Genomic DNA, 25,223 nt, shown 5'->3' on the forward strand with positions numbered 1-25,223 from the left:
AAAGCTCCCCCCGCCCCACTGACCTGCTCCCCCGCCCCTCTGCAAAACTCCACCCGCCCCACTGACCTGCACCCCCGCCCCTCTGCAAAACACTCCCCCCGCCCCACTGACCTGCTCCCCCGCCCCTCTGCAAAACTCCCCCCGCCCCACTGACCTGCTCCCCCGCCCCTCTGCAAAACACTCCCCCCGCCCCACTGACCTGCACCCCCGCCCCTCTGCAAAACACTCCCCCCGCCCCACTGACCTGCTCCCCCGCCCCTCTGCAAAACTCCCCCCGCCCCACTGACCTGCTCCCCCGCCCCTCTGCAAAACACTCCCCCCGCCCCACTGACCTGCTCCCCCGCCCCTCTGCAAAACTCCCCCCGCCCCACTGACCTGCTCCCCCGCCCCTCTGCAAAACTCCACCCGCCCCACTGACCTGCACCCCCGCCCCTCTGCAAAACACTCCCCCCGCCCCTCTGCAAAACTCCCCCCGCCCCACTGACCTGCTCCCCCGCCCCTCTGCAAAGCTCCCCCCGCCCCACTGACCTGCTCCCCCGCCCCTCTGCAAAACACTCCCCCCGCCCCTCTGCAAAACTCCCCCTGGCCCACTGACCTGCTCCCCTGCCCCTCTGCAAAGCTCCCCCCGCCCCACTGACCTGCACCCCCGCCCCTCTGCAAAGCTCCCCCCGCCCCACTGACCTGCTCCCCCGCCCCTCTGCAAAACTCCACCCGCCCCACTGACCTGCACCCCCGCCCCTCTGCAAAACTCCACCCGCCCCACTGACCTGCTCCCCCGCCCCACTGCAAAACACTCCCCCCGCCCCACTGACCTGCACCCCCGCCCCTCTGCAAAACTCCACCCGCCCCACTGACCTGCTCCCCCGCCCCACTGCAAAGCTCCCCCCGCCCCACTGACCTGCTCCCCCGCCCCACTGCAAAACTCCACCCGCCCCACTGACCTGCTCCCCCGCCCCACTGCAAAGCTCCCCCACCCCACTGACCTGCACCCCCGCCCCTCTGCAAAGCTCCCCCCGCCCCTCTGCAAAACACTCCCCCCGCCCCACTGACCTGCTCCCCCCGCCCCACTGACCTGCTCCCCCGCCCCTCTGCAAAACTCCCCCCGCCCCACTGACCTGCTCCCCCGCCCCACTGACCTGCTCCCCCGCCCCTCTGCAAAACACTCCCCCCGCCCCTCTGACCTGCACCCCGCCCCTCTGCAAAGCGCTTGCCCCCTTCTGTGCCCAGGGCCCCCCCTTTCCCACTCCCGTGCTGTGCATCCCCCCCACGGAGCATTGCCAGCAGATCTCGGGAAGTGATTATTCCCCTTTATTCAGCTCTGGGGAGGCCACACCTGGGCTATGTCTACACTGGCGGCTTCTTGCTCAGGAACATCTTGTGCAAGAAAACGTCCACACTGCCGTGTGCGAGCTGTGCTTTTGCGCAAGAGCACCCATGGCGGTGTGGACGCTCTCTTGCGCAAGAAAGCCCTGCCGAGCGTCCACACTGCCCTCTTGCGCAAGAAACCCCTGCCGAGCGTCCACACTGCCCTCTTGCGCAGGAAATCCCTGCCGAGCGTCCGCACTGCCCTCTTGCGCAAGAAACCCCTGCCGAGCGTCCACACTGCCCTCTTGCGCAGGAAATCCCTGCCGAGCGTCCGCACTGCCCTCTTGCGCAAGAAACCCCTGCCGAGCGTCCACACTGCCCTCTTGCGCAGGAAATCCCTGCCGAGCGTCCGCACTGCCCTCTTGCGCAGGAGGGCTTGCACCTGTCAGAAAAGTGTGTGGCTCTTGCGCAAGGAGCCCTCTCTTACCAGCCGACTGTACATTTCCTTGCGCAAGCGCGGGCGGGCAGTTTGGACGCTCTGCAGATTCTTGCGCCAGAACGGCTGTACTTGCGCAAGAAGCCGCGAGTGTAGACATAGCCCTGGGGTGTTGCGTCCAGTTCTGGCCCCCCACTACGGAAATGACGTGGACGCATTGGAGAGGGGCCAGCGGAGGGCAACCAGAGCCTGAGGGATTTGGGTTTGTTCAGTCTGCAGATGAGCAGAGTGAGGGGGGATTTGAGAGCAGCCTGCAACTCCCTGCAGGGGGGGTCCAAAGAGGCTGGCGAGAGGCTGTTCTCAGTGGGGGCAGGTGGCAGAACGAGGAGCAATGGGCTCAAGTTGCAGTGGGGGAGGTCTAGGTGGGAGATTAGGAAAAACTCTTTCCCTAGGCGGGTGGGAAGCGCTGGGCTGGGTTCCCGAGGGGGGGGGGGAATCTCCATCCCTAGAGGTGTTTAAGTCCCCTCTTGATCAAGCCCTGGCTGGGCTGATTGAGTCGGGGTTGGCCCTGCTTTGGGTATGGAGGGGTCTCTCCCAAGAACTCTGCCGGCCCTGGGAGTCTATGAAAAGCAGCCCTCTCCAGCCAGCCTGCTGCCTCCACTCCCCACCCCTCGCACGTACAAAGTGGCCCAGTCTTGCTTCCATTGTGGCTCACACTTTATTTGCAATAATCAGTTTTGCCGCGGCACCAAACCAGACGGAGGGCAGGCGGCTCCTGCCAGTGCTAACAGTCCCATGCCCGTTCTGTCACCTCCCCTTTTCTGGCAAGGCGGGTAACAGGCAATCGCCTAGATACGGGAGTACCCCGGAGCGGGGCTCAGACACCGCACCCATAACCTCAGTGGGAGCAGTGAGGCAAAGCAACAGCCGCACCCAAAGCAAATCTGCCCCACCACCTAGTAATTATAGAATTACACTAGAACCTTTCATTTCTAGCACCTCCCAGACAACTCAGCCCTGCTGCCCCCCAGAGGTAGCTCAGTATTATCCCAGGTTTAGGCAAACTGAGGCACAGGAAGTGAAACAATTTGCCCAGATCGTAGCCAGTCAGTTCCAGCGGCAAGAACAGCAGCTTCCCGTTCCTCTGCTCGGAGGAGTCGCCGACAGTCTCGGACAGTCGGGGCAGGCCAGAGGGGAGTAGATGAACAGCCGCTGCCAACTGGCTCCCTTGTGGCTCTTTTCTATACATCTCCACTCCCTGGCAGAGACTCCAGAGCCACTTCCAGGCCGAGCTGCTCCAGCAGAAAGCAAAGCGACGGCTCGGCGTCCTCAGAGCACTTTGCAGCCGAGCTCTCTGTAAATGGCTCCATTTCCCAGGCGGGTTCCCAGAGCCACGGGCCCAAAGCTATACAGCTGAGTCCCAGCCGCGTGTGCTAGCCACTGGCCCACAAGCTCCCTGGGGACAGAGGGCAGGGAACACCCAGCCCTGTTGACATGCTGGCTTCTCGCCTCCTGGCACGTTAACCGGAATGGCAGCCGCGTGGCTAGGTTGAGGTGTAGTAAGTTGAGGGCCTAACACAAAAGCCCACCCAGCACAGGCCTGGACAGCACTTGGTACCGACTGCAGAACAGTCCTTGGTACTGGTCATAAATGGAAAGCACAGTCCAAAAGGTGGCACCTAGCACCAGGTCCTGTTCTGCACCCAGGCCTTCTGCCAGTGAGTGGTACCCTCCCAGCCACGTTCCTGCCGAGCCCTGTGAGCAGGGCCTGCCTTGCTCCCAGCTGAGCTGGGCTTTATATCAGCCAAGTGTTGTCCACTGTCAGCCAGGCCTGTGCTACATGGGCTTTTGGATTAGGCCCTCATCTCGCTACAGGGGGAGCTGGGGAAAACTACAGAACTAGGAACAGTCGCATAGAAACAGCCTGCCTATAGTCCCTGGTGTGTCACCTTGCTGCTTGGCTTCAGGTCCTTGGCCAGCGGCCTTCTCCCCCTTTCTACAGTGACCTGGAAACCAGGCCCCGCATCCTACCTGGGGCCCCTTGGCACTGCCGCACTAGAACGACTCCACGAGCCCCTCTCCGGGGCCACTGTGCACCCCGCTAGCCGGGAGATGGGCCTCTGGAATTGGCTTTTGAGGGGGAAACAGAGGCAGGGTGATTTGCCCAAGGTCACACCGTCTGTGGCGGAGCCGGGATCAGAAATCGAGTCCCAAGCTCCCCGGCCTGTGCGCAAATTCACTAGCCCAGCCCGAAGCCACAAGACTACTGGGGTTTAAACATTTTCAAGTCAGATTCAGCCTCAGCCTAAGCTGGAAGGGGAGACAAGTTCAATAGGGAGGAGGGGCAGAGTTTGGTGGCTTTCATGGAGCTGCTGCGTTCTCCTCCTGCTCAGCCACAGACTCATTGTGTGACCAGGCCCCACTCTCAGGGCCTCGGTCTCCTCATCTATAAAATGGGGATAATCCGGAGGGGGCCGGAGGCTGCTAAGTGTGTGGAGAGCTCCAGTGACGTGCACCGTGCCCCTGACAGATGGAGGTTGGCTGGTGCCGGGGGGAAGGGGAATGCAAAGCCCAGAGTCCAGGGACATGGAGGCTGCAATAGATTTCCAGCCCACAGACGTGCACTGCAAGGCTGTTCAGACCAGCAGCTATTGGCCTGCATGAGGGAAACGCAGGCGAGACGGTGAGGTTCCCTCCCTGGCTTCAGCAGCGTGAGCTGCCTGGAGCTCTAACACCGCCTTCAAGTGTGGTGAGCAGCCACGGCCCGGTCCCATGCCCCCACGGCTCTCCCTGGCCAGCAGAGAACCGCTAGGTCCCAGGAACCCTGCCTAACAGCCTGCTCAGCTTCAACCTCGGGAGGGCAAGCCCCAGGCCCTCGCAGCTCCGTAAGCCGGGCCGTGGCCCCGAGGCAGGGGAGCAGGGCCCAGGACTCCCCGTCACATGGCACAGCCAACTGAAGTCAATTCACAGCTCTTCCAGAAACGCCCCCGCCCTGCGAAGGAGGGGCCCGTCTCCTGACACCAATGGGGGGGGTTAAGCCGCCAGCCAGAGCAGCCGCCTCCCCGCGCTGGAGCCCCGACGCTGAATCTCCTGCAGCACCCGGGGGTTTCGGGAAGACTTCCAGCCTTGTGGGCAGGCTCGCCGGGGCCGGACCTCGACTCGGGCGGTGCCGTGGGGCAGCAGGCGCCGAGCTGGCAATCCTGCGAGGTGATCTGTGCCGAAAGCGTCGGAGCAGCACTCGCTAGCCACACGGCACGGCCAGCGGCTCGGCCCGCCCGGCTTGGCACTCCCTTCCTGCTTCAACCAGGAGCCTTGAGCTGGGCCCCGTCACTACCTGGCTGGGAAGCTGCTGTGCTGGCCGGCCTCCCACGCGGCCTGGCCTTGGGCGCAGAGACGCAGGCACCCACCGCAACAGGAGCCGGGCAGCGGCTGCTACAGCTGAGGCCTCTCTCTGGACACAGGAACGGCTGAAGCCAGGGCTCAGAGGGTTGTATGCCTCGGCACAGCTCCCCTCCTTGCTGCGTGCACGCACACACACGCACGCTGCATGCACAAACAGGTGCACACACTCACACAGCAGGGCACGCCACTCGCACATGCACCCCCCCCCCAGCAGGGCACACCCCCCCTACATACACACACCCAGCAGGGCACACCACTCACACACACACACACACACCCCCAGCAGGGCACATGCACACACACCCCCAGCAGGGCACACCCCCCCTACATACACACACCCAGCAGGACACACCACTCACCCCCCCCCCCAGCAGGGCACATGCACACACACCCCCAGCAGGGCACACCCCCCCTACATACACACACACACACACACACACACACACACACACACACACCCAGCAGGGCACATGCACACACACCCCCAGCAGGGCACACCCCCCCTACATACACACACCCAGCAAGGCACACCACTCACACACACACACACCCCCAGCAGGGCACATCACACACACACACCCCCAGCAGGGCACACACCCCCTACATACATACACCCAGCAGGGCACACCACTCTCTCACACACACACACACACACACACACACACACACACACACACACCCCAGCAGGGCACATGCACACACACCCCCAGCAGGGCACACCCCCCCTACATACACACACACACACACACACACACACACACACACACACACACCCAGCAGGGCACATGCACACACACCCCCAGCAGGGCACACCCCCCCTACATACACACACCCAGCAAGGCACACCACTCACACACACACACACCCCCAGCAGGGCACATCACACACACACACCCCCAGCAGGGCACACACCCCCTACATACATACACCCAGCAGGGCACACCACTCTCTCTCTCACACACACACACACACACACACACACACACACACACACACACCCCCAGCAGGGCACATCACACACACACACCCCCAGCAGGGCACACCCCCCCTACATACACACACCCAGCAAGGCACACCACTCACACACACACACACCCCCAGCAGGGCACATCACACACACTCACACCCCCTCCCCAGCGGGGCATGCCACACACCCACGCAGCCCTTGGGAAGACCAGGCGAGACAGGACCAGTGAGGTGGGAGCCCCCGTCACACAGCAGCCGGCAGCTCCTCCTCCGCACGGGCGAAGCAGCCCGAGAAGCCAGGGCCCGCGCTGCCCTCTCTGGGGGCGGGGAGGAGGCTGCCACGCGGGCGGGCAGAGCACAGGGCGGTCCCACCTCTGGCACCAGCAGAGCCCAGGCGAGGTAGCTGAGCCCACGGCAGCTCACGGCTGGCAGGTGAGGCGGTGGGGAAATGGCAGGAAGACCCCACCCCCAGCCAGCTCCGGGAGGGCGCGTGAGGCTTGGTGCTTTCCTCCCCTGCCCCGGCTGCTGCAGCTCCATGCGCCGGGCGCGGGCTCCCACCCAGCTGGAGGGCAGCAAGGCGTCCAGCTCAGCGTCCAGCGATGGTGGGTGAGGCCAGCGCCCCTCCTGGGAGCACCCCGCAGGGAGAACCCCCGGCTGCTGTCCATGGCGGTGGCTCCAGGGCCGCAGCCGCCACCTGGCCAGGGGACGAGGCGCCGCATCCCGGCTGCTACCTGGGCCGCAGCCGCTGGAACCAGGCGCTGAGCGCGCAGTCCACACGCAGCACCAGGGAGATCCCCAGCAGCAGGCAGACGCTGCTCACCACGAAGCCCAGCGCCTCAAAGAGGAACCTGCAGGCAGGACAGACACGGGGTGAGGCCTCGCAGCCAGCACCCCCGCCCCCCCGAACCGTGGCCCTCCCTGCCCACGGCACCTCCCCCACCCGGCACCGCGCTGCTTCTGCTTCCAGCCCGGCTCCCCGGACGGAGGGGCCGCAGATCCCAAAGCCAGAGCTCGGGCTCCTGCCCAGCGCGGGCCAGGGCGTCCCGTCGGACCCTGACGTCACCCACTGCGCATCTTTCGGAGCAAGGCTCAGCTGGGACGCAGGGGCCCCAAGCGAGGGAGGATGCCCCCGGCCCTGCCCATCAGCCCCAATGGCCTGTCCCCCTTGAGCTCACCGTACAGGGCCCCCAAACCCCACCCACAGCCCCCCCTTCCAGGCCCGACATCCCAGTGGGCCCCTCTGGCCGTGGGCTCTAGCAGCCGAGCTGCCGGGAGGAAGGGGCTGCCCCGAGCAGAGGGAAGCGCCCGGCACTTACTTTGGGGCAAACACCTTCCAGACCATGAGATGCCTCCTGAGGACCATGGCCGCCCCGACGCAGGCCAGGAGCTGTGGGGAGAAAGCAGAGTCACACGTCGCCCTGAGAGGCTCCCAGCAAAGGGGGTCAAGCCAGGCAGGTCGCTGGGCCTGAGGCAGCCAGTGGATTAACACCCTCAAGGGACTCCCCCCCCCCCCCCGTACCAGGGCCATGCTGTGCTGCTCCACGCCTGGATTTCAGGGGGGGAGACCGGGGAGACGGCCCAGGACCCCAGCGCGAGGGCGATCTCTAGGACACTAAGCCACACACACGGGGAAGCAGGCTCACAGAGGGAGTCCTACACCTTGCCAGGAGGTGACAGGCGCACACCAGTGACATCAGATGCACCCTCGTCTGCTCAGAGCAGGCACCACGGCACAGGGATGAGGGACGGGCAGCCCCTTTGCCTGGGGTGTCCCTCAGGCCACCGGTCCCAGCCCTGGCAGGGCCCACGCGCGTCCTCGAGCGCCGGAAGCCGCCCGCAGAGCTATGGCTGGGCGATGCGCGAGGGGGAGCGCCCAGCCCGGGCCCTCCACGCCGGGGAACTGCAGGGCTGGGCGCGAGCTAACGGCTGGGAGCAGCTTCCACCTCAGTGTCACGCTCGGCTCAAGGGGCACAGCCTGCCTCCGGGCACTGCCCCACCCCGGAGCGTGGCATTAACCCTTTGGTGCCCATGCGGGGCCCCGCCCCCACCTGCATGCCGAGCACGAAGAGGTACTTGAGCCCCAGCTGCAGCAGAGCAGCCGAGAACCTCTCGGGAGACTCCCGCAGCCTCATCTCCATCATGGGCTCCTCCTCGCACAGCTCCTCCTTCAGCCGCCTCCGCGGGGAGCTGGGCGCCTCGCACACAAAGGGCCACAGCAGGAGCAGCGGGCAGCCGACTGCCTCGGGGACAAAGGCACAGAGGTGACCAGGCGCCCGGACGTACCCCCGCGGGTGCCAGCTGCACTCTGCTCAGCGCTCCCACGAGAGCAGCATGGCCGTGGCTCCCTGGTGCGTCTGCACGGCGCCTGCCACTGAGCCCCAAGGCCCGGCTCCCTCCCGCACCTCCCTCCCTATCCTGCAGCCCGGCTCCCCCGCACGCCCGGCTCCCTCCCGCGCCTCCCTCCCTATCCTGCGGCCCGGCTCCCCCGCACGCCCGGCTCCCTCCCGCGCCTCCCTCCCTATCCTGCAGCCCGGCTCCCCCGCACGCCCGGCTCCCTCCCGCGCCTCCCTCCCTATCCTGCGGCCCGGCTCCCCCGCACGCCCGGCTCCCTCCCGCGCCTCCCTCCCTGTCCTGCGGCCCGGCTCCCCCCCACGCCCGGCTCCCTCCCCCACCTCCCTCCCTGTCCTGCGGCCCGGCTCCCCCCCACGCCCGGCTCCCTCCCCCACCTCCCTCCCTGTCCTGCAGCCCGGCTCCCCCCCACACCCGGCTCCCTCCCGCGCCTCCCTCCCTATCCTGCGGCCCGGCTCCCCCCCACGCCCGGCTCCCTCCCCCACCTCCCTCCCTATCCTGCGGCCCGGCTCCCCCCCCCGCCCGGCTCCCTCCCTCCCCCTGCCCAGTTCCCTCCCCAGCTCTGCCCAGTTCCCTCCCACGCCCGGGCTCCCTTCCCCTCCCGGGCTCCCTCCCAGCGGTGAGCCTGGGGGAGCCGCCGAGCCAGGAGGAACTCCCGTACCTGCGAAGAGGATGTAGGAGGTGAAGGTGTTGGCCCCCACCAGGAGGGCGGGCACCAGGTGGGAGCTGTGGCCCTGCTGGAAGCCCACGAAGGCCGCGTTCCAGTGGATGGCCGGGAAGACGGGCTGGTGGCCCGTGGAATAGAAGAACTGGGTGGCAGCCAAGGCCCAGGAGGTGACCGCGTCCCAGGGGACCACAAAGGGCTCTAAGGGAGAGAGGTCGGCGTCACGGGCAGGCCACAACTCAGCCCCTTCCCGGCCCCCGCCCCAAAGGAGAGGCAGGAACCAAGCGTCTGGCACTGGGCACCTTGGCCCTCTCCCCCCGCGCCAGGGAGGGTAGGTGCCCTCCTGGCCAATGCCCAGGCAGCTCCTCTCGCCAGACGGGGCGGGGACGCCACAGCCCGCCCGCCCAGGCAGCTCCTCTCGCCAGACGGGGCGGGGACGCCACAGCCCGTCTGCCCAGGCAGCTCCTCTCGCCAGACGGGGCGGGGACGCCACAGCCCGTCTGCCCAGGCAGCTCCTCTCGCCAGACGGGGCGGGGACAACACAGCCCGCCTGCCCAGGCAGCTCCTCTCGCCAGACGGGGCGGGGACGACACAGCCCGCCTGCCCAGGCAGCTCCTCTCGCCAGACGGGGCGGGGACGCCACAGCCCGCCTGCCCAGGCAGCTCCTCTCGCCAGACGGGGCGGGGACGCCACAGCCCGCCTGCCCAGGCAGCTCCTCTCGCCAGACGGGGCGGGGACGACACAGCCCGTCCGCCCAGGCAGCTCCTCTCGCCAGACGGGGCGGGGACGCCACAGCCCGCCCGCCCAGGCAGCTCCTCTCGCCAGACGGGGCGGGGACGCCACAGCCCGTCTGCCCAGGCAGCTCCTCTCGCCAGACGGGGCGGGGACGCCACAGCCCGTCTGCCCAGGCAGCTCCTCTCGCCAGACGGGGCGGGGACGCCACAGCCCGTCTGCCCAGGCAGCTCCTCTCGCCAGACGGGGCGGGGACGCCACAGCCCGCCCGCCCAGGCAGCTCTTCTCGCCAGACGGGGCGGGGACGCCACAGCCCGTCTGCCCAGGCAGCTCCTCTCGCCAGACGGGGCGGGGACGCCACAGCCCGTCCGCCCAGGCAGCTCCTCTCGCCAGACGGGGCGGGGACGCCACAGCCCGTCTGCCCAGGCAGCTCCTCTCGCCAGACGGGGCGGGGACGCCACAGCCCGCCCGCCCAGGCAGCCCTCGCACCGGGCCGGCACCGCGCTGAACACGCACGGCAGGTCTGCAGCGACGGTGAGCAGCCCCCCGCCAGCAGGGACCCCGGGGCCAGAGGGATCCCCAGACTCTCCCCCCTTGTGCAAGCCCCGCAGGCAGCAAGCCGCTCACAACACGGCCGCCCCCGCTCACCGGCGTCCCCGGCCAGTCTCCCGACCCAGGCGTGGAGCCGCAGCAGCACGAAGGCCTCCAGGAAGAGCAGCAGGAAGGCCAGGCTCAGCCTCTCGCTGTGCAGCAGCAGCAGGAGGAAGCCCAGCAGGGTGAGCACGACGAGCAGGGCGGCCGAGTAGACGCTCCCCAGCCCGTAGGCTGCCACCGGGGCCCCCCGCTCCCCCCCGTCCAGCTGGCTCTTGAGAGACTCCTGCATCCTCCGGTAGATCTGCGGGATGACGTGCAGCAGGTCGGCTTGGGAGCTGGGGGCCCTCTGGTAAGGGGTCACAATGGCCCCCGCCGCCTCCCGGCCGTCCGGCACAAAGACCGTCAGGGGTTCCCACAGCGCCAGCAGGAGCCCCAGGCAGGCCAGGCCATAGGCGGCCCGCGGGAAGCCCTCCAGTGCCGCCTGCACCGGCTCCTGCAGCTTGCCCAGCGTGTCCTCGGCCCCCGAGGCCACGGCCCAGTAGCAGGCCACGCAGAGGGCCAGCAGCGGGAAGGCCCAGCGCACGAAGAGCACCAGGGGGCCGGAGCCGTTGAGGTTGCCGCAGTGCCGCAGCCAGCGCCGCAGGGCGTACACCAGCCCGGCCAGCGAGGCCACGCACAGCAGGTAGGAGAGGTTCTTGGCCTGGGCGCTCGGCAGGCCGGCGAGGGGGGCCAGCAGGGGCGAGGGCTGGCACAGCGGGGTCTCCTCGCGGCACTGGTGGAACAGGCTGGAGAGGCGCAGGCAGGCCAGCAGCGCGGCCAGCAGGCACAGCACCTGCCAGCTCTTCTTGTGCTGCCGGGGGGCCTCCAGAGCAGCCAGCTGGCCACGCCACAGCAGCCGCCCCACCAGCAGGACGGCCAGGGAGGCCAGCAGGAAAGGGGCCACCCGGGCCTCGGCCACCACGAAGCTGTCCGAGAACATGGCGCCGCAGCGCAGCAGGAGGGCGCCCATGGGGAGGGCCAGCCTCTGCCACAGGCCTGCGCTGGGCCCCGGGGGCCGGACGCCGGCTCCACGGGCTGGGAGGGGCCGGCGGCCCCCCAGGTGCCAGAAGAAGCCCAGCTGGGATGCGGCAGCCCCCCCCGACGCCACCAGCAGGAGGTCCAGCCCCTCCCTGGCGAGCAGGTGGCCCAGCCCCAGCAGAGCCGCCCCCGCCAGGCCCCAGAGAAGCGGGTAGAGGAGGCGGCGGCGGTAGGGGAAGTCCAGGGCCGCTAGCTCCGAGGCGAGGCAGCAGAGCAGGCAGGAGGCGGCGATGAGGGCGCAGCCAGCCACCATGCGCAGGGGGTGGAAGCGGGCCCAGGACTCCATGCACACGGCCCGGGCCTCCCGCAGGTAATGCTGGAAGCGGCCGACCAGTCGGCCCAGCCTGGCCTGCAGCTCGGGCGAGGGGGGGCCTCCCTCCCGCACGCGGCCCAGCAGCTGGGCGTGCTCCTCCACCGCCGCCGAGAAGAGCCCCCGCAGGTGCCGGAGCCGCGGGGCCGGCAGGTCCTGGGCGGCCAGCGAGTAGGAGTGCAGGAACCGGTCCACCTGGAGGAGAAGGGGGTTGTACCGTTACGGGGGCTAGTGAGAGCAGGCAGGTCGCCGGCCTGTGCTTGCCCCCGGTTCGGCGGAAGGCACCACGTGCAGCCTGGGGCCAGCTGGGGAGTGCTCAGGCTGCTCGCAGCATTTCAAAGCGGCAGCCCCACGTGGAGCCTGAGTCCTCAGCTGACCCTGGGCTCCACATTGCGCTGCCGCTTTGAAACGCCGCGGGGAGCATGGGGTCAGCGGGGGACCGCCCCATTGGCCCCGTGCTTCCTGCGCTCCCTCCTTGGAAGCGCAGCCACAGCCCTGGCGTTGTGGCCACACTTCCAAGGTGGAGGTGCCCATCTCAACTAATGGAATAGTCGGTGCAAGTTGTATCATGCTGGTGTTTCTTTGAAGCACCCATCGGAGGGGCCAAAGGTCTCGTCTCTCACAGCTACGCAGCCCCCTTTAGCAACCAACCTGTGACCTCCTCAGCCGACGGAAGCGGGCTTGTTTGACCCCGCTGACCGCCCGCTGCTGCAGTCTGACCCTTCGCATCCGCGCTTTTCAGCCGGGGGCCCGGGGCCCCCTGGAGGTCCCCAGTCCAAAGGGCCTGCACCTCCATTTGCAGTATTTTAGAGGCCGTAAATCTATCGCGTGACCCCGTCCCGTGGCACAGGGCTGGCACCCGGCTGACTGGCTGGTTGGGCCCAGAGCGTCTCTTGTCGTTCCTGGACGCTGGCGCAGCCAACCAGCCGTCTCCGCTGCCAGCTCTTCTCGGGCTCAAGCTCCGGGAGCCCCCGAGTCTGGCTGCTGGCTCTGTGCTGCCCCCCACTGCGGGAGGGCAGGCGGAAAGGCCAGCAATGCTGAGGGTAGCGGGTGACTGCGTGACCGGGAGCAAGGGGGCATGCAGGGGATGCGGGAGGAGCGGCGGAGGTCAGGCCCAGCCACAGGCCTGTGTTAGCGAACAAGTTCTGGCCCCGGACAGGGCAGATCGGCCTGGCTGCGGAGAGTCTCGAAGCGAACCCCTCCCTGGCCCTCTCCCCGGGGCCTCTCAGCGCCGGCCGCCCCTACCTGTCTGGCATTGACGTGATACGCCGAGAGCTGACGGAGTGCGGCCGAAGCCGCGTCGCCGTCCCCCGAGAACAGCTCCGCCATCACCTCCCCGATGCTGCTGTAGGGGATGGGCACGCCCAGCAGCAGGGCCAGCGTGGGCACCAGGTTCACCTGCGGGACGGTTTCCGGCTCCTGGGGGAGGACAAGGGACGGGTCAGTCGGCAGCAGGACCCGCAGGCCAGAGGGGACGAGCGTGCTGGGGGAGGCCAGGCTGGGGGTCTTGGGCTCAGACACCCCCTGCCCCTTTGGGGCCCCATTCCACCGGGCCTGCCAGGCAGTCCCCAGGGCAGGGCTGGGGGGTGAATGTGGCCCTGCTTGGGGCACCCCTGGGCCTCCTGCTCCGAGGGGTGTGAAGCTAGAACCACCAGCGGCCACGTGCCGGCTGCCAGGAAGGACCGAGCTGTTCCTGCCGCCTTGGGATCCCCGGGGCCCAGGCCTAGCGCGGCTGCTGGTTCACTTGGCTCCTCTCGGCTTCTCTGCCACCTCCCTGCTGGTGCAGGGAGGGGACCCAATCTCAGCAGGGGACCGCGCCCCAGGGCGAATGGGACGGGAAAGGCCACCCACCTCAGTCCCCCGGAGGGGAGGGTGCAGACGGCCGAGGAGCAGGACAGAGGCGTGGGGGTCAGGAAACGGTCCAGCTCACATTTCCTTGCTCCTGGCCAGCCGCCTGCCTGCTCCTGTCACCCTGGGGCTCACCCCCCCCCCCCCCCCCCGCAGCCCGGCTCTGCCTGTTACCTCGGGAAGGCGGGCTCCAAAGAGAGGCCGTTTGCTGTACACGAAGAGCGCCGCGTTCACCTCCTTCTCGCTGTCCCCTCCGTGGTCCCCCGTCTCTGTCATTCCATGGTCGCCGGCCACCAGCAGCAGCGTGTCGTTCCCCAGGTGATCCACCAGCGACCTGCCCCCGAGACAAGGCCGGTCAGACCTCTCGCAGCGCCTCTGCCCCGCCAAGGGGGCGCCGACCCATGCCTGGATGCAGCTGCAGCGCCCTGGGGGTGAACCACAGGCAGGGCTCTGAGCACGACGACGCAGGGCCAGGCACCACGCGAGCCGGCTCCAGGCATCGGCTGCTTCCCTGCGGCAGACAGGGCAGCCCAGATGCTATGCCGATGGGCACAAATATTATACAGAGAGCAGACTCCTGCCTGGTGCACAGCTCAGTGCTGGCGGGGCATTCCGCTCGGACACAGGCTCCCAGCTGATCCTCCGACACAGCCCTCTGGCTCGCTGCATCCTGCCTGGGAGGGGGCTGGACACTGGGAAAGCGGCTAGCAGGCTCAGGGACTGGGCGCGCAGCAGCCTGCCTAGCAGCTAAGTCAGCTCCAGCCCCCCCGCCCTCTCTCCGCCCTCCAGCTGTGCCGGGACCCCCAGCAGGGGCACAATCAGCACGCTCCATGCAAGGTTCCTTGAGGGCTTCCCCGACTGCAATCCAGCCTCACCCCCACCAGGGGGTGCTGCCTTCGCTCGGGAGCGGCAGAGCCGGGCTCAGCTGGGCGGCCAGGGTAGGTAGGAAGCGAAGCAGCAGCCCAGCCTCACTGGATGCCCCTGCTGGTGCTGAGGCAGAGCTGGCAGCCCCCCCTCCCCCGCCCATCCGAGTGCCGGTCACCTGAGCATCTCGTTCATCTGGGTGAGTTTCTTGGCCATTTCTGGATGGTCAGGTCCGTGCTTGTGCCCACAATGATCCACGCCCAGGAAATGGGCGATCAGCAGGTCCCATTCACCGCCATCCACTGCAGCACGGGGGAGAGGGCATGTCAGACCACAGCCGCCCCCCTCGGCTAACCAGGCAGCCCGGCTCTCCCCTTGGCACTGCGCTGGGCGCTCCCGCAGGCACAAGGACATCCCGGCCACGCTGGCTCCCTCTGGCCCACTGTCCTGGCTGCCGGCAGAGGCTGGGGCCGGGCACTTCAGAGGGAATGAACTGAACGGGCCAATTGCAAGTGATCCGGCCCGTCGGCCACTCCCAGCATCCGGCAGTCAGCCGTTCAGGGACCCTCAGGGCATGAGGTTGCTTCCTCGGCAGTCTTAGCTAGTGGCCATTGATGGACCTTCCTCCAGGAACTTTTCTCATTCTTTTTAACCCAGTGATGCTTTTGTCCTTCAAAACATCCCCTGGCAAGGAGTTCCACAGGTTGATGATATGTTGTGTAAAGTGCGTCCTTAATTTGTTTTAAACCTGCTAGCCCTGTTCGTTTCATGGGGGACCCCTAGTCTGTGTGTTACATGAAGGGATAAATCACTTTCCACCGTGTCCACCCCAGTCACTTTACAGACCTCTGGCTCATTCCCACCCACCCCCTTCATCATCTCTCCTCTAAGCAGAAGCAGCAAGGACCCAGTCTGAGGACCCTAATCTCAACTGCTCCCCTGGCAGAGCCCTCCCTCCCCAACCTTGTGTGGTGCACAACCCCACCGAAGTAGGTACCATCACCCCATTGTAGAGTTGGGGAAACCGAGGCACACCATGTTGGAGGGACTTCCGAGAAAAACTCAGTGCTCAGCCATAGGCGCACTCATGTTTCATCTTGCATATGTCATACCCTCCCCCCCCCCCCGCGGCTTATATACTGCTAGCCCAACAGGGCGGGGTTACATTCTGCTCCCTGTGGGGGTGGGGTCCCCCATTCTCCTCAAGGCGACGTTACATTCTATTGAGGGGAGCAGTTGGGTCACTGCTGCACCCGGGGGGGGTGTTCACTCCTAAAGTCGGTACAAAGGGGCCATGTGAGGGGTCAAACAAAAGCTCACGGTCTACTGATTCTGTATCTGCTCTTCAGAGATCTGTATAACGTCTGTGTGTGGCGTTATGAATATGCACTCGGTATGGAGACTGGAGGTTTCTCTGTATGTGGTTGAGCGATGGGCTCAGCCTATGGACATGCAAATTAGCAAGACTCCAGGGACAATAGGTCTCAAGTACCCGAGACCCACCTGGGAAGGAATCTAGGTGCCTCGCCAGAGACCATGTGACTGTCTCCAGCTTGGAAGAAACCAGGAAGGGATATAAATAGGCCATGTGGCCGACTCCATCTTGGTCTCCAGATCTGCTCCTGGCCCCAGATGCGACCTCGCAGGGATTCATGAGCCGGGAAGAACTGTGGACCCATCCTGGCATAGGATGTGCACCAAGGACTTTTAAGCCAGCAGCTGTAACATCTCTGCTAGAGCCTGCACCGAGGACTGGGAGATTCGGTGCATGTAATGTATTGTCCTTTAGCAACTTCACTCTCAGGCTTTTCATTCTTGTGATAATAAACCTTTAGTTGTTAGATGCTAAAGGATTGGCCCAGCGTGATTTGTGGGTAAGGTCCAGAGGGTAAATTGACCAGGGATCTGTGGCTGGTTTCTTGGAACCGGACAGAACTTGTTCGGGGTAGGCGGGATTGGGTGCTAGGACCCCCCACCTGTGTATGAGGCCCGGGGCCATCTGGGGCACGGATATTGCTGGGGTGTCGGAGGGGTTTAGCTCAGGAGGCTTCAGGCAGGCAGCTGAAGCGCTCGGTGGGACTGGTTTGTGGCCTATTCGGGAAGGTCTCCGGTCAGGGGCTGTCAGGAGCCCCGAGTTTGAGCAATTCGCCCTGAGCAGACGCCCTCAGCTGTGCCCAGACCCGGCCTGGCCCGTCACAGTGGGATCCCCCGTTCTGCCCCGGGAGGGGTTACATTCTGCCCCGTGTGCGCAGTGGTGGAGACACTGGGGATGTTTGCCATTAAGGGCAGGTGTCTCAGCCAGGAAGGAAGGCTGTTCAATTGTGGCTACCGAGCAAAGTGTTTAGTCGCTACAATTTCTATCGACTGTACGATCTGTCGATAGGACCGCTCTCCAGGGGTAGCTCAGGGGTCGGGACTGGGCAGTCCTGGCTCACGCCGGCTCTGGGAGCCACCATTTTACATGGAGTTAGAGCCGCCGGCCAGGTGCAGCGTCCCGGACCAGCGCCAGCTTGGTCCCGGCTCACGCCGAGTCCAGCAGCTCTTGTTCGCAGCGGACTGCCCTGGCTGCAGTGAACAGAGGCTGCTTGGCGGCAGCAGCCCCTGTCCGCGGGGAGAGGGGAGCTCTCCACTGGGGCTCTCCTGCGGGCAGGGCAGCACAGCGGAGACGGTGCTGGAGGGAACTGGCTTTTAAGCAGAGACGCCCCCCAGCTCCTGCTGCCCCACTTGCTGCCTCTCTCTGACAGAGTCAGCGGCGCGAGACCAGTCGAGTCACTGCTGGACTGTCCGATACGTTTCCGCTTAGCGGATACGCGACTAGTCGCTTCCATCCCTACCTGGGAGGGGCTCACGGGGCTATCGCAGGGCTGGCGTTCGGGGGCAGGAAGCAGGGCGCTTCCTGGGGTCCCATGGCACAGGGGGCCCACAAAGCTAAGCTACACGCTCCAGCCCCGAGCCCTGCACCCCAGCGGGGCGGGAGCCCGGCCTCTGAGTTTAAGGCAGAGGGGTCCTGATTTTTTTAAGTCCAAAGATGGCCAGCAGCTCAAGAAGGCTGAGAAACGCTGCCCGAGGCCAGCGCCTCCCGGGGGGACCCACTTCTCTGCAGCCTCTTGTCTCCCCTACAGGCAGGCTGAGCTGCGGGTCCATCGTACGGGGCGAACTCCCCCCAAGGTGGCTTCCCCCATCCCGTGGGCAGCTTTCTGGTTCTGGCACACTCATGTAGCTGGGTCTCTGACAGGCTGTCAAAGGCACCTGGCCCCCGGCTGGACAAAGTCCAGCTACACACAAACCAGCCCGGGGCGACACCTCCCTTCCCCCGCGCACCTGAGCCGGGCTGGGCATTTCAATGACAGCCAGGCAGGCACCAGCTTCCTAAGGGCCCTTCAAGGTTAAATCCAGGTACAACGTTCAGGGCCCCGCTTCCCAGGGCAGAGCGGGCCCAGCAGGTCTGGCTTGGAGGAGGGGCATGCAGGGAGCCCGGGGCCTGCCCAGCTGCACTGCAGGCTGCGGGGTTGCAGCGGCGCTGGGGTGCTGGCTCTGGGCTCCCGGCCCGGCTGGGCCACAGAGCAGTTCTCGGCTGGGCGGCAGGGACCCGAGGGTGCTGGCACCCCAGTCCCAGCCCCCAGGCAGGACCGCTCACCGGTCGGGTAGAGGTGCTGCAGGATCCCATCGTCCACCGTGTGAAGATCCTTCACGTTAAACGAAGGGAAGAAATACGAGCGGAAGAACTTCTGGGGGAAGAGCCCGTCCCAGGTGTCGTCTCCCATGAAGACCACTCTCCTGCCTGGGAAAGCAGGACGGGGGTTAGCACGGGGGCCAGGGAGGGGGCCCAGCCTTACCCAGACCTGTCAGCACGTCTCCCCCCGCCCCCGGCTCAGGGATCAAAAGCTAGTGGCCCCCGCCGGCTGTCAGAGCCCCTATGGAGCGAGTGGGAGAGACCTCCGCCCTGTTCCCCCCCCGAGCTGCCTCCCTTTCCGCCCGCGGTGATGGCAGCGTGTCTCACAGACCCTGCAAGGCCTGGTGGCTGAAGCAGAGACTCCCCAGCTGCAGCACCTGCCTTGGAGAGCAGGATCCCGGCACGGACCTGCCCCTCCCCACACTCCCAGCGCTGCACCCTCAGTCTCCCTAAGAGCTGCCTTCCCCGCAGTGGCTGCCCCCGGAACCACCTTCCCTTGCTGCTCCCTGTGGCCGGGGCTCTCTGAGGTGCCCCTGCACAGCCACACTGGCGGGATGCTCCCAGCGGTACAGGCTGAGCAGGAACAGTCTGTGCAGTAGCCGCTGGAACGTCCCTGCACGTCTTGCCTGCTCCCAGCACTGAACACCCCACCTCTCCGAGCGAGGGCTTCAGAAGGGCGTGGCGCTCCTGCCTCGGGCCCGTCCCACGCGACGCCGGCAGTGGGGAACGGTGGGGCGGGAAGGCCACGCAGAGCCCATCAGAAGAACCTTGGTAGCAGAGCAGCGGCCTTCATTTCTGCCTCCAAGCACCCTGGCAGGCTGGAGCAACAGGCCAAAATGCCCCCCCAGGATGCAAGGCCCAGAGTCCTGGTCAAACAAGGAGGGCAGGGCTGCCTGCCACGCTGGGCCTCCGAGCCAGGCTCCAAAGCTACAGAAGAGCGCTCAGGAGGAGTGCGACCAGAACACGAGGGCGCTGCCCTGCCACCCACCCCAGAGGAACGCATCCACGGGCAGCCGGGCACGCTCCTTCTGACCGACTTGCGGGTGCTCTGCTGCCCCGAGGAAGGACTGATCCCTTCCCGCCACGAGCTCCAATGCCGTCCCTCACGCTAGGTCCACAAGATCACGGCCGAAATGGTTTCATCCCGCCTGGCTAAAAACCACCCCGCTCTCCTCCCAGCAAACGTCTGGGACGTAGCGTCTCCGTCCGAGGCGTGGAGTCTGGCAAAACAACCCGTCTGCTTGTGCAGCAGCCAGACACGGCTCCCCGTGAGGAGTCTGGCTGCATGCAAAGGATGGTCCGTGTGAGACACGGCGACCGGCAGCACGGCCATCAACGCGCACAAGCCACTTCTGCCTCTGGCCATCGGAAACACAGGGCTGCCAGCTAGATAAAACAGAGCAGCTTCCCAGAGGCGCCAAGGGAGGACTCGCAATTTGTGCCAGCACTCTGTTCAGACCCCAGGAACGCAAAGGAGGATACACGTTATTAAGGCCTTTTAAAACCCTTTTAATTGGATTGTTAGTAAAAATTGATTTTCCCCATAGAGGTACGCTACATGGCTGAGAGATGAACCTTAACTGAACATAATGAAAGAGGTGTCATCTTGACTTAAGGCAATCTAGGTCAGTGTTTCTCAACCAGCGGTGCGAGGACCCTTAGGGGTACTCGAGAGACGGCCGGGGGGTCTGTCAACACAACTGAAATTTGGAGAAAACTGAGTTTTTGTTTTAAGTTTTACAGCGCTTGATTCTTTTTGTACTTTTTACACCCAAAAATGGCATCCTCCACCCGGCTACAATTAAGTTGTTTAAACAAATGGGTTGCAATGGTAGAAAAATGTGTGCCTGAAAACTGTAGGGACTGGGGGGACTTATAATTTTTTTTAAAAAAGGGGGTACTTTATTAAAAAAAGGTGGAGAAACACTGATCTAGAGCTTTAATATAGAATTAACTGGTGTCTGGAAGGGTCCACAGCATCCCTGGAAGTCGTCAATAAGCACGGTTTCTGTTGAAGAACGCAGCGCTTTCATGCGGATTCCTGCCTAGCCGTTAGCAGGACGTTGTGTATGGCGGAAAGCTGTCTTCTAAAGGGCCAGTCCCCATGCAGGGAAGGAACTGAAGGTCTGGATCATGTTTCCACTCGTGCCAACAAGTGCAGAGTGCACAAAAAAGATTCCACAAAACCTTCTGACAGATGCATGAAATCCAGACACCGCAGCCTCCATAGAATCATAGAATCACAGAACTGGAAGAGACCTCAGAAGGTCGTCAAGTCCAGCCCCCTGCTCTAGGCAGGACCAATCCCAACTCAATCAACCTGGCCAGGGCTTTGTCAAGCAGAGACTTAAACACCTCTAGGGATGGAGACTCCACTATTTCCTTAGGTAACACATTCCAGTGCTTCACCGCCCTCCTAGTGAAATAGTTTTTCCTAATATCCAACCTGGACCTCTCCCACCACAACTTGAGCCCATTGCTCCTTGTTCTGCCACCTGTCACCACTGAGAACAGCCTCTCTCCATCCTCTTTGAACCTCCCTTCAGGAAGTTGCAGGCTGCTCTCAAATCCCCCCTCGCTCTTCGCTTCTGCAGACTAAACAGACCCAAGTCCCTCAGCCTCTCCTCATAAGTCATATGCTCCAGCCCCCGAATCATTTTGGTTGCCCTCCGCTGGACCCTCTCCAATGCGTCCACATCCTTTTTGTAGTGGGGGGCCCAGAACTGGACACAATACTCCAGATGTGGCCTCACCAAAGCCGAATAAAGGGGAATGACGACATCTCTGGATCTGCTGGCAATGCTCCTCCTAATGCAGCCCAATATGCCATTTGCCTTCTTGGCTACAAGGGCCCCTGTTGACTCATCTCCAGCTTCTCATCCACTGTAACCCCCAGGTCCTTTTCTGCAGAACTGCTACTTAACCGGTTGGTCCCCACCCTGTACCAATGCTTGGGATTCTTCCGTCCCAAGGGCAGGACTCTACCCTTGTCCTTGTTGAACCTCATCAGATTTCTTGTGGCCCAATCCTCCAGTTTGTCTAAGTCATCCTGTACCCTATCTCTGCCCTTAAGCGGATCTACCTCTCCCCGCAGCTTAGTGTCATCCACAAACTTGCTGAGGGTGCAATCCATCCCCTCGGCCAGGTCATTAATAAAGATATTGAACAAAACCGGTCCTAGAACCGAACCTTGGGGCACTCCGCTAGAAACCGACCGCCAAATGGGCTACGTTGGGGCCATTAAAACCCTCTGGCTTTGTCCTGGCTGTTCACACTCTGACCGAGGGGAAATGGGGGAAGTCTACCTTAGACCCTGGCCTCAATGTGCTAGAAAAGCATCTGCTATAGATTCCCTGCGCTGCCTGCCCCGAAACAGTATCGGTGGGATTTCGGTTCACGAGGGATGCGGACAGGGCTCCCCGTAAACAGAAGAGATGATTCCTTGCTTTGTCCTTCAAGGACCAGTCCCACATCTGCCCTGATGGCCTGCTCAGGGACCTACCAGAAGGGTCTAGTCCCTGCCATGATGATCCTCCTGCGCGATTCACATGTTCTACACAGTACAGCAAGGGACTCCTGGCTTACGTCACAGGGCGAGTCCTGCCCTGCTTGCTTCGAGAACAGAGCGCTGTCGTATTGTCTGCTACTACCCAAGCGAGGGATGGAAAACCCCACTTCACTGGTTACATATATTGTTTAACTGGTTAACCCATTCAAGGGGAGGGTGGCTGGGAGAGTCGCTTCAGCCTGGCTGGAGCGTCCCCCCCCGGCCCTGGAGCAGCACCCCCCGCCACAGGCAGGGGCTGCACCGGCCGGGCTGGAGCACATTAAAGAGAGCTCGAGGCTCTGACTTCAACAACACCGGTGTGCAAGCTCCATCACTGGCCAACAATTCGACGTGGAGACGGGCTCCCTGTGCCAGGGCACATTCACCTGCGGTCGGCGTTACTGATGTTGGTCCTGCCGTGAGGGGAGGGGACTGGCCGCGATGACCTCTCAAGGTCCCTTCCGGCTCTATGAGATGGAATATCTCCATATATTATATAGTATTATATTGCATCGCAGGGGGACTGACAAGTAAACCCCTGGAGCACAGACTGCCTGTCCACACCGCAGCACCATGAACGCTGATCGTCACATGCACGGGGGTTGTTTCCTGCTCTCTAACCATGGCCTGTTTGGGCGAAGCACTAGGGGTCGGATGCGAAGCCTCGGGGTCGAATGTGATCGTGGCACAGGGCTGGGCAGGACAGCACCTCCACAGCCCAGACCCTGAGCCCGACTGCCAATGGTACTCCGCCCAGGTACAAACACCAGCAGTGAGACGTGAATGACAACACCCTCCACCCTTCCCTCCCTCCCTCCCTCCCTCCCACATGGAGAGTAAAGACAGCCACAGCCACGTGAGCTACATTTTAACTCTTCCCCACATGTTTTGGGGCACGCCGTGACCCTTAGCCTGGCTGGAATGTTCTCCCAACAACTGTGTCCAGATCCAAACCTCCACCTGTCTGGGAATCAACCTGACGGCCCTGGCTCCAAACCAGCTTCCCCCTGGGATCAGCTCCCAACCGCTCTCTACCCCCCCAGGCACCGCAATCAGCTCCCCAACCTCTCTCTGTTTCCCCCCACGATCAGCTCCCAACCTCTCTCTGCTCCACTCGTGGCCCACTTAGCCAACACGCGGGCGCGCAGACTGAGCACTTAGAGAGCTGCACGGAGCCACGGCTCTCCTGCTCTGAGGAGCAGGCAGTGTTTGGGGGTTTTACACACCACCCCAGTGGGTCACAGCCTCCCGCAGCACTAGGCCGGCAAACCCGGGCATGAGCCTGGCCACGCACCGTTCTGCACCAGCTGGCTGAGCAGGTTGTCCTCCTGGATGGCGTAGGAGGCGAAGTTGCTGCCCACGTCGATGAAGGTGGGCAGGGAGCCGGTGGTGATGCCCTTGATGCGCTGCATGGTGGTGGTGGGCGGGTCGGCTCGGAAGCGGTAGAGCCGGGCGTGGCGGGGCTGGGAGCTGGAGAGCTGGTGCAGGAAGCCCAGCTTGTTCTCGTAGGGCCGGGGCCTGTCCTTGGCCGGGTCGAAGCGGGCGAAGTCGAAGGTCAGGGCGTCGATGATGAGCAGCACGGCCTTGGGGACGCGCCGGGGCAGCCAGCAGGCGCCGGGCGCGGGGCCCTGTCCGGCCCAGGCCGGGGCGCCCAGCGGGTCTGCGCAGGAGCTGCGGTTGGTGAGCTCGATCCGCATGAGCAGGAAGCCGCTGGTGAAGAGGCCGATGCCGCAGAAGAAGAGGGAACCGGCCCAGGCCAGGAACAGCAGCACCGGCCACCTCTGCATCCTGCGGGGGGGGGGAGTCAGGACAGCACCTGGGGGGCCGGGCCTCCCCGTCCTCGCCCCCCCTCCTCCCCCCCTCCGGCCTCCCCCTCCTCCCCCCCGGCCTCCCCCCTGGTCCTCCCCCCTCCTCGCCCCCCATCCTCCCCCCTGGTCCTCCCCCCTCCTCGCCCCCCATCCTCCCCCCCGGCCTCCCCCCTCCTGGCCCCCCATCCTCCCCCCTGGTCCTCCCCCCTCCTCGCCCCCCATCCTCCCCCCCGGCCTCCCCCCTCCTGGCCCCCCATCCTCCCCCCTGGTCCTCCCCCCTCCTCGCCCCCCATCCTCCCCCCTGGTCCTCCCCCCTCCTCGCCCCCCATCCTCCCCCCCGGCCCTCCCCCCTCCTCGCCCCCCCTCCGGCCTCCCCCTCCTCGCCCCTCCTGGCCCCCCATCCTCCCCCCTGGCCCTCCCCCCCGGACCTCCCCCCTCCTGGCCCCCCGGCCTCCCTCCTCCCCTCGCGCCGGGCCGGTACCTGCTGGGGGGGGGCAGCGAACCCGGAAGCGCTGAGCCGGCTCCGCGCGCAGGGGGGAGGGGCCCAGCCAGCAGCGCCCCCCAGCGGCGGGAGGAGCCAACGGGCCTGGGCCCCGCCCCCGGGTTCCCCCGGCCCCGCCCCCCCCGCCCCTCCAGCCGCCCCCACTGCCCCCCCGCCCCACCCCAGCGCCCCCACTGGCCCCCCCGCCCCAGTCCTGCCCCCCTGAAGCCAATCTGCCTTGGAACTCCTCGCCACAGGGCAGGGGGCTTGGACGCCCATAAGCGGGGAGGAATGACAGGGCGGTGGGGGAACTCTTCAGAAGAGCCCAGGCTGAAGGAGAAGGCGGAGGTGCCACCCAACACGTTCAAATCGCCCTTCTGTTGCTCTTCTGCACCCTGGCAATTCCCCCAGGAAGCCAGGTCCACACCTGGAGGTCCCTGCGTCTGCTCCCCTCGGCACAGGGACCATCCTCCTGCCCTAAGGAAAGCCTGTCTCAAGGGCCAACCCTCCCCTGGCTGCCCCTACTCCTCACACTGCAGCAGGCTGGGCCACCCTGCTACTGAGGACACCCTGCTACCGAGGACAGACCCCAGCCTGTCCCCTTATCCAACTGCTGCCTCCGACTCCAACAGCTCATCCCAGACACACCCACAGCCACCGCCCGGACTGGTCTGCTCACCCCAACAGGGAAGGGAACGCCGCGTAGCGAGCACAGCCCTGGTTTGTCAGCAGCCCCATGCCCACTAGCTACAAACAGGGTCTCCGAGTGGGAGTAGCATGACTGGTCCAGCGCCCTAGGCATGGGGTGCCCGACAGGCTGCGGCGACCTCCCGCCTGCCACCCGTTCTCTGCGGACGCAGCAGATGAGCAACCTCCGGAGAAGTGGGGCAGCTTAGGGGGGCTTAGGAATGAGGAACAAGGGAAGGAAACAAAGCAAAGGGGAGGAGGTGGCTGAAATGGCTCACTACAGCAATTTGGGAGGGTCAACGGGGAGGGGGGGAGCAGCAGCTCTTCAGGGACCGGGAGGGAGATTTTCACAGCAAAGGGAATCCGGATTCAGTTGTGTAGAGCCCTCGCGCAAGCCAGAGAAGCAGCTTTGCCCTTAAGCAGCCTTCACCCCCGTTTCCTCCTCTTTGTGCACTGGGGGGCCTCTGGCTCCCATCCACT

The 25,223-nt window shown here is 64.9% G+C and overlaps 1 protein-coding gene across 2 annotated transcripts; it reads right to left on the minus strand.

Moving 5' to 3' along the window:
* Positions 1–5,541: 5,541 nt before the first annotated feature.
* Positions 5,542–23,656, minus strand: PIGO (phosphatidylinositol glycan anchor biosynthesis class O). 2 transcript variants are annotated; one of them, XM_075932828.1, is made up of 10 exons: positions 23,062–23,656; positions 18,185–18,328; positions 14,726–14,849; positions 13,858–14,017; positions 13,081–13,254; positions 10,503–12,030; positions 9,120–9,323; positions 8,158–8,349; positions 7,426–7,496; positions 5,542–6,957 (listed from the first exon to the last, which is right to left on the minus strand). In XM_075932828.1, exons 1-10 carry the CDS (start codon positions 23,552–23,554, stop codon positions 6,946–6,948), a joined length of 3,102 nt encoding a protein of 1,033 aa, XP_075788943.1. In that variant the 5' UTR covers positions 23,555–23,656; the 3' UTR covers positions 5,542–6,945. The 2 variants fall into 2 exon arrangements, with proteins under 2 accessions (XP_075788943.1, XP_075788942.1); XM_075932827.1 differs by having other exon boundaries at positions 5,543–6,957; positions 8,158–8,345.
* Between the last annotated feature and the right edge of the window lie 1,567 nt (positions 23,657–25,223).

Source organism: Pelodiscus sinensis, chromosome 6, assembly GCF_049634645.1.
Source record: "Pelodiscus sinensis isolate JC-2024 chromosome 6, ASM4963464v1, whole genome shotgun sequence".
NCBI lineage: Eukaryota > Metazoa > Chordata > Testudines > Trionychidae > Pelodiscus > Pelodiscus sinensis.

Excerpts from the sequence above, each read along its gene's own strand:
- PIGO (XM_075932827.1), bottom strand. The coding sequence starts at position 23,554 with ATGCAGAGGTGGCCGGTGCTGCTGTTCCTGGCCTGGGCCGGTTCCCTC. Across the intron at positions 18,329-23,061 it reads CAGCCAGCTGGTGCAGAACG|GCAGGAGAGTGGTCTTCATG; the intron begins GTGCGTGGCCAG and ends CTGCTTTCCCAG. Across the intron at positions 6,958-7,425 it reads TGGAAGGTGTTTGCCCCAAA|GTTCCTCTTTGAGGCGCTGG; the intron begins GTAAGTGCCGGG and ends TCCTGCCTGCAG.